This window comes from Perognathus longimembris, chromosome 17 (genome assembly GCF_023159225.1).
Source record: "Perognathus longimembris pacificus isolate PPM17 chromosome 17, ASM2315922v1, whole genome shotgun sequence".
NCBI classification, from domain to species: Eukaryota; Metazoa; Chordata; class Mammalia; order Rodentia; family Heteromyidae; genus Perognathus; species Perognathus longimembris.
In genome coordinates this window covers 23,947,695-23,955,450 of record NC_063177.1, presented here as the reverse complement: position 1 = coordinate 23,955,450, position 7,756 = coordinate 23,947,695, and the positions used below count along the sequence as shown (strand labels likewise).

Below are 7,756 nucleotides of genomic sequence, written 5' to 3'. Positions count from 1 at the left end.
GCCAGAGAAGGTGGCCTTGGCTGTCCCAGAGGACTTGTATAGGACAGCAGTGGCAAGGCGGCCCTGTGAGGTATATAACCCGGTAGTAAAAGTAATCCCCAGCAGGACCTCTTGAGGTTTTGGTCAAGACTGTAGCTCCATGCTGCCTCTACATTGCTGCTCATCCCTGCACATCCCTGTACGTGGCTTGGATGCTGAGGTTAGGCCCTGTATCACTGGAGCAACTGCCAGTATCTGATTCTCTTCTACTGCTCCACCCGAGCTGTGCTTTTGCCATTCTACCCATCACCTTGCCTGGCTGGATGAGAACAGAGGGAGCATTTGCGTTGTAACTGTACTGGTCTCTGGAAGACTGTCCTATTTTGGATGAGCCATCTGAGCTGGTACTGCTGAAAGGGCTACTTGGGCCTTCATGGATTCAGCCAGATCCTGCCCTGGTCCAAAACTGACTTCCTGGCTATCCTTGCATCTGTCTACTAATTACTGTGGACACTCTTGAAGAGTTGGAGCATACCCCACCCCTCCCATTGCCCCTACCCTTGCTCCCAGCCCTTCACCCATCTGTACTTGGCTGAATCTAGGAAGTGGATGCTGCTAGCCCGGCTGAGGGTGACCTCAGCCTGAAGCAGATCTAAGAGTTGTTGGACTACCTGCAGTTGTTTAATGAGGGACCTGGACCCAGCCCAAGTCTGGGGGAAGAGGAAGCTAGCAGCTGTGGGCAGTGGCTGAGCCTGGCATGGCCCGAGATGTCTTCTGGGGAGTGGGACTTCCATCTAGCTTTGGCCCCAGCCCAGGAGTGAGAATCCCAGATCCCTGCTGCCAGGCCAGGCCCTGGGCTAGCAGGGTAGTCAGTAGTTCTCTGGCATGGTGCTGGTGGTACATCTCATGGTTTTGGTCCCTGAGGGCCCTGGGCCAAGGCTGATGGCAGACAGGTGTCCTGGGCCCTCCCCTTAGTAAGGAAATAGGTATTCCAGATCCTCCAGCCTCCGCATGTCCTCCAGCCCGATGGACACGGTTCTTCGACGAGGTTCCCTGCGCTGCACGGTGATCTGGATGGGGTTGCACTCGGGAAAGCTGTTGAAGTCAGTGGCCACAGTTGCAAACTGAAGTGAGATAAGAAAACCCCTCAGAACACTTTCCTCCCACCCTGTGCCTGCTCCCACCATCTGTCTCCCCCTTTTTGTCTGCTAAGAGGCATCTTGGCCTTCCCCAACATAACTGGCAGGAAACAGACCCAAAGAGACATGACACCCCAGCTGTGTCGGGTCAAAGGATTCCCACCGGAGTCTGGGAATGTGGCTTAGCAGTAGAGTGCTTGCCTAGCATGCATGAAGCCCTGTATTTGATTCTTCAGCACCACATAAACAGAAAAGGCCAGAAGTGGTGCTCTGGCCCAAGTGGTAGAGTGCTAGCCTTGAGCAAAAGGAAGCCAGGGACAGTGCTCAGGCCCTGAGCCTAAGCCCCAGGACTGGCACAAAACAAAAATAACAAAGGACTCCCACCAACTGGCAGTTCCTGGCCCACTCGGTTATTGATACTGTGTAGAGGAGTCTAGACCAGGAGCTTTGCAAGATGAATACTATCAAACTTCTTGGGGGTCCCCAGAGTTGTTTAATCTTTAAATCTCCAGTTTGTAGCCTAGTTAATGCCTGTTGGCCCAGACAGGAAGGCTATGCCAAGGACATGAGGCAGGGGGGCGGGGGGCTGTGTATTCCCAGGGTCAGACCTCTCCCTGACCCCAGCCTCCCAGGCTCACCTTGTAGGGCTTGCACCACTTCCCCACCCCAGCTGTGTTGGCTGCACGGACAGTGAGGCAGTAACTCGTATTAGGCTTCAGCTCCATCAGCTTGACCGTGGTACCCAAGATCTTGTTGAAGATCCATGGACGGTTCTTTCCCTTGGACGGTGACTCTTCTTTTTTCTTGGTCACCTCCTGTAACAGGACCTGATAGAAACTGACCTGCTTCTTGCCCAAGGAATAGGTCCAGGAAATCTAGGGGAGGAGAGAGCCCGAGGCTTCCTCAGACTGTCCTCTGGTCTGTCCTGACCAGAGGCAGAGTGCTTCTCCCATGCCCACCCCTCCTGGAGCTCAGGCATGTCTGAAGGAAGTTGGAAGGCACACTGTGTGTGCAGACTCATACCCTGAAAGTCCAAGGTCCAAGCCCACAGCTCCTCTACCCCCAACAGTGGTTTCCCAGGCTACCTAAACACCTTGGAGCTTTCATAACACTGCAGATTCCTGGCCTGCTGTCTCCTGTGAACTCCCATTTTCAGTTTCTCCTTCCCCTAAATCAACCTTCTTCCTTTGCTTTCCCTTTCCCTTTCCCTCTCTCCTTCCCCTTCCCCTTCCTTTTTTCTTTTGCTTCTTTCTCTTTCTCCTGTCTTCCTTCTTCCTCCCCCCCTTCCCTCCCACCCTTTCTTCCTTTCCATCACTGACACTTGAGTTCAGGGCCTGGCACTCTCCTTTAGATTTTTGCTGGAGCCACACCTCCAGTTCCAGCTTTTTGATGGTTAATTGGAGACAAGAGTCTCAGATTTATCTGCCTGGGCGAGCTTCAAACCTTGGCCCTCAGATCTCAGCCTACTGAGAAGCTAGAATTATAGATGTGAGCCACTGCCACCTGAGTAGGAATTTAACTCTCTACTGAGTTGCCATGTGATGGATACTGAGGTTGCCCATCTGGAAACCACAGTTGGAGAAACACTAGCTTATCCAACAATGGAGCTTCCAGAATTATCTTTCTAGACTGCAAGTCCAGCCCTGGGGATGTAGCTCAGTGGTAGGCCCTTGCCTAGCTGGTGCTCTGAAGCCCTGGGTTCCGTCCCTGGACTGGGGGGAGGGGAGCTAGATCCACTGACATAGATGCCCTCTGATACACAATGCTATGTTCAAAGGTGTCTCCTACTGCTTACAGAAAAGCCCAATGTTGAAAGGCCACCAGGAAATGACTACAGACTTAACTTCCCTGTCCTGCCCTCCGTCCCCCAGGACAGCGCTTCTGAACATGTGGGCCTCTGCACTACCGCCTCAGTATCACCCAGTAACTTGTTAGCACTGCACATTCCCAGGCCTCATCCAGACCCTTTAGGGGTGAGAACATGGCAGGTAGCATGAGAAAAAATCCATCTCCTGGGCTGGGGATATGGCCTAGTGGCAAGAGTGCTTGCCTCGTATGCATGAGGCCCTGGGTTCAATTCCCCAGCACCACATATACAGAAAGCGGCCAGAAGTGGCGCTGTGGCTCAAGTGGCAGAGTGTTAGCCTTGAGCAAAAAGAAGCCAGGGACAGTGCTCAGGCCCTGAGTCCAAGCCCCAGGACTGGCAAAACAAAAAACAAAATCCATCTCCTGCCCTTCCAGTAGCAAGCCTTCCCCTGAGCCAGCCATCCAGGGATATTTTCCTCCTCCATCTCTAGATGTTTAGATCCTACCTGTGGATCCCAGCTCCAAGTGACTACTAAAAAGCTTTCCATGCTCATTCCTGCAGCTAGAAATAAGGTTTCCTTTCCCTCTGATATCCTAATGGCTCATCTCTGAACCTCCCGCATTGACCAGGAAAGCTCTGAGCCCCTTTCCACCTTGCACTGGAGTTCTCTACAGGCGTGCCCTCCCTTGCTCCCTTCCTAAACCATGACCTTGAGATCGGGATGCAGGGCTAGCATCTTCACACTCCCCACTCAGCTTGCCGCTGACACAGCCTTTGGCAGGTGCGCACAGGCAGTGGGGAAACGCACCACAGCTGTAGTGTCGCTGACGGTGTGCTCACAGATGTAAGGGGCCTCGGGCACGTCCATGACCACAGAGGAATCAGAGCGTGTTGAGGACGTGTCTGTGTCCAGCGCAGGGTTGTCAAGGTCCAGCAGGCCCCTAGTGGCTATTTGGGACTTGGATGAGCTGGGGCAGAGAGCCAGTGTCCCCTTATCTGTGTTCTTGATCATCGTGGAAAAACTGAGCTTGTTCAGCTCACCCTGTAGCATCCCTGCAAAGAAGCTGCTGTTGGGCTGTGTCACGGCCAATTTGATGGGGTTCAACAACGTGGATGAGATGGGGGACATGCTGGTGTCGTCAGAGCTGCACTCAGAATCCTCCAATGGCATTGCCTTCCTGGATCAGGGGGGAGAGGGCAGTGGGATGAGCACACCTGGGGCCTGCCTCACCTGAGCCTATCCAAGTCTCAGACTGCAATCCTTTCACCTACACCTTCTAACTGTGGTTACAGGTGTGTACCACCATGTTCCTCTTGTTTGTTGAGAAAGGAATCTTGCTAACTTTTTGATCCAGGCTTGCCTAGAACCTCCTAATCTCTTCTAAGATTATACTGGCTGAGGAAGCTGCTTTTTCTTTTTCTTTCTTTTGTTGGTTGAAACCAAGGCCTGGGCGCTGTCCCTGAGCGCTCTCTCTCTCTCTCTCTCTCTCTCTCTCTCTCTCTCTCTCTCTCTCTCTCTCTCTCTCTCTCTCTCTCTCTTTCTCTCTCTTTCTCTCTCTCTCTTTCTTGTCACTTGTGGGGCTTGAACTCTTGGCCTGGGCACTGTTCCTGAGCCTCTTTGTGCTCAAGGCTAGTGCTCTACCAGTTTTTTTTTTTTTTTTTTTGGCCAGTCCTGGGCCTTGGACTCAGGGCCTGAGCACTGTCCCTGGCTTCTTCCCGCTCAAGGCTAGCACTCTGCCACTTGAGCCACAGTGCCGCTTCTGGCCGTTTTCTGTATATGTGGTGCTGGGGAATCGAACCTAGGGCCTCGTGTATCCGAGGCAGGCACTCTTGCCACTAGGCTATATCCCCAGCCCGCTCTACCAGTTTTGAGCCAGAGCACCACTTCTGGTTTTCTGGTGGTTCATTGGAGATAAGAGCCTCACAGATTTTCCTGCCTAGGCTGTCTTCAAACCATGATCTTCAACTCTCAGACTCCTGAGTAGTTAGGATTACAGGCGTGCACCCAGTCGGAAGCTACATTTTTAGTAAGATCTTTAGATGGATTCTGATGTGGATGTTCTGAGAATCACAGTTTGAGAGGCTACTAAAACTTTTAAGTTATCCTTCCAAAGTGGAGGGTAAATGCCCCAGGGGGTGATGTCCACAGCATTCTACTGGAATATGAAACAGTATCTACAAATATCTAGTTAGTAATAAGCAGAATTACTGTTATTTATTTACCATTTAATATTTAATGTAATTTATGTTTGCACTTTAATAACACCTAACACTTAATACACAGCATGTAAATTTAATATACAATATATGTTATATACAATACACAATACATGTTATATACAATATGTAAATATATAATTTAATATATAATTATGAATATATAATTTAATTGTCTAGGTTATGTACAATATGCTTATAAGATGAATGCTCAAAGCCTTTTTCTTCCATTCTGTTTTTTTGTAACTATGAAACATTTTAGATCTATAAAAAATAGTAATATATTAAGTTTCTACTTACTATTCCTACTGCTTCAGAAATAAAACCCACTTAGCATAGCTAGACCCCTCTGGACATTTCTTTGTCACACATGCACCCTTCCTTCAATGGTAGTAGAGTGTTTTAAAATGTCCTACTTATCATTCACTGTGTGTCTTTTTATGTCTGTTACATATGTATGTTAACCCTAGACAAGATCTATTGTTTTGTGTGGCTTCAGACAATCCATAAATAAAAGGTATTACCCAGTACATCTCCATCTGCAGCTTGCTTCTTGTCTCTCATTGTTGTCCTGATTCATCTAAATTGACATATCTTGTACTACTTCTGTCAGGGTTCCACTATTTTAACTGCTTTATAGTTTTCCTATGCATGGATATTTGTATTGTTATCAGTTATTTACTGTTGCAAAGAAAACAGATTGCACACAATTTCTCATTATTTAAACATTTTACCCAGATGAAGCGCATCAATACAATTCTTTTTTTAACATTGACCCAAAGGAACAAATGCCTCGTGCATGGCCACTTGCTATATGCTGACATCCACACAGAACTAAAATTCTCAGAGAGTTGGGCACTGGTGGCTCATATTTGTCATCCCAGCTACTCAGGAGGCTAAAATCGGAGGATGTTAGTTTGAAGCCAGATTGGGTAGAAAGGTCCTTAAGCCTCAATTTCAATTGTGTTAAATAAAGTCAGGCTCAGGGGTACAAATTGCTCATGTTTACTCTCGCATGTGGAAGTTAATTCTAAAATACAAACCTATATGATAACATATACAGGGCTCTGTGCATATACAAACAAACTCACTAAAGGACAGTATAGGTAGAGAAGTTCAAGGGTATAACTCCTTTGAATACCAGGAAGCTGAAACATTTTGAGTGAGGGGAGGACAAGGGAGGGTGGACACAGGAATGCAGCAAGGAAGGGAGAGCAAATACAGTCCTTATATTCAATGTACACTATGTAAAAAAAAAACGGAACTACGTAACTTGAGAGTAGGGATGGGAGAGATGGAAGAGAACAATGGAAGGGGTGACATTGACCAAGAAGCATTGTACTCATAACCTGAGTTCTGAAATTGAAAGTCCTTTGTACAAATAATCAATAAAAATAATTAAAAGAAAACTCTCTCTCCAATCCCATAATGTGTCGTAGAATCAGCAGCCCACATGGCCTAAGAATTGATTTGGGAATATACTGCAGGTCCAATCTGCACATTTGCTCCTCCCAGGAAGTGCGAGAAGGCTAAGGTGCTCCTCCAAGCCTTTCTCCCTAGCCCCGGCCCAGGCTCCAGCCTTAGAAAGGAGGGAGGGACTCCTTTATTTGTATCTTACTCAAAATTGATGGTATCTTGCTCCAATAACTTAACCAAACTGCCTCTTGAGGAAAGCGGGAGTCCTTTGGTGGCGACAGTCCGTTTCTTGAACTTGGGGTTTGTAAAGGGCTTCGGCAGTTGTTCTAGTGCATTTACAACATTGAGAATTTCCTTCTTCATTATGGCCTCCTCCCCATCCCCCACTTTATAGAGCGCCTCAGATGCCATCTGCTTTGTTGGGGACCACAGCCGTCAGCATGCAGGACAACCCAGCTGACAGGAAGTAGAGAGAAACTGTGGGGGCAGCGGGCCCACCCTTAGTTTGGGTGGGATGGGGGTGCAATGAGCTGACTTCACAATCATCAGTGTAACAATTAGAGGCAGACTCCCCTTGATTTGGGGCTGGCTCTGCAGCTGAAGCTACCAAATGCCAGGCTATTGGGTGAGGTAGAGCCAAGGCACACAGTGTGTGCATGGCTCCTTAGGCCTCTTCTAGCACTAAGTAAGAAGCTGTGCCCACCACTGCCCTGAGGACATCTGCATGCTCCACACCTATGCTCTTCAAAGCTGCCCTGGGAGGAGGGTGAGAAAACAGCACCTGCTGGAGGGAGGCAGCTCTGGAAGAGCCCTGCACAAGGGAGGCTTTGTCTGTAGCTCCTGAGGCTCAGCAGTAAAGCTCACTATGTTTAGCCATATGGGTAATGGACAAGAAGCCCAGGTGGTTGCAGAGTGCTTCCAGCTCATCTAGGACTAGGTTTGGCCCTGGCATTCATTCACAATGGGCCACACCCTCTCTCCCAATAAGCTCAAATTCTTGAGTGACAATGGTAGGAACTGTAGAAGGATTTAAAAAATGAACCAGACATTATTGTTGCTCTCAAGGAAGCCCATATAGGAGAAAAATATAGGCCCCTACCTTTAGGGATGGGGAGAAAGGGGACTCTTTTTTTTTCTTTTTAATTTTGCCTCTGATTTTACTCTCAATTTTTAAAATATTTTTTGTTACTATAAAGGT

The 7,756-nt window shown here is 48.3% G+C and overlaps 1 protein-coding gene across 1 annotated transcript; it reads right to left on the bottom strand.

The window, feature by feature from the left end:
- Positions 1–950: 950 nt before the first annotated feature.
- Positions 951–6,969, bottom strand: Fndc8 (fibronectin type III domain containing 8). Its single transcript, XM_048366284.1, has 4 exons — positions 6,761–6,969; positions 3,734–4,103; positions 1,757–1,993; positions 951–1,103 (listed from the first exon to the last, which is right to left on the bottom strand). Exons 1-4 carry the CDS (start codon positions 6,967–6,969, stop codon positions 951–953), a joined length of 969 nt encoding a protein of 322 aa, XP_048222241.1.
- Between the last annotated feature and the right edge of the window lie 787 nt (positions 6,970–7,756).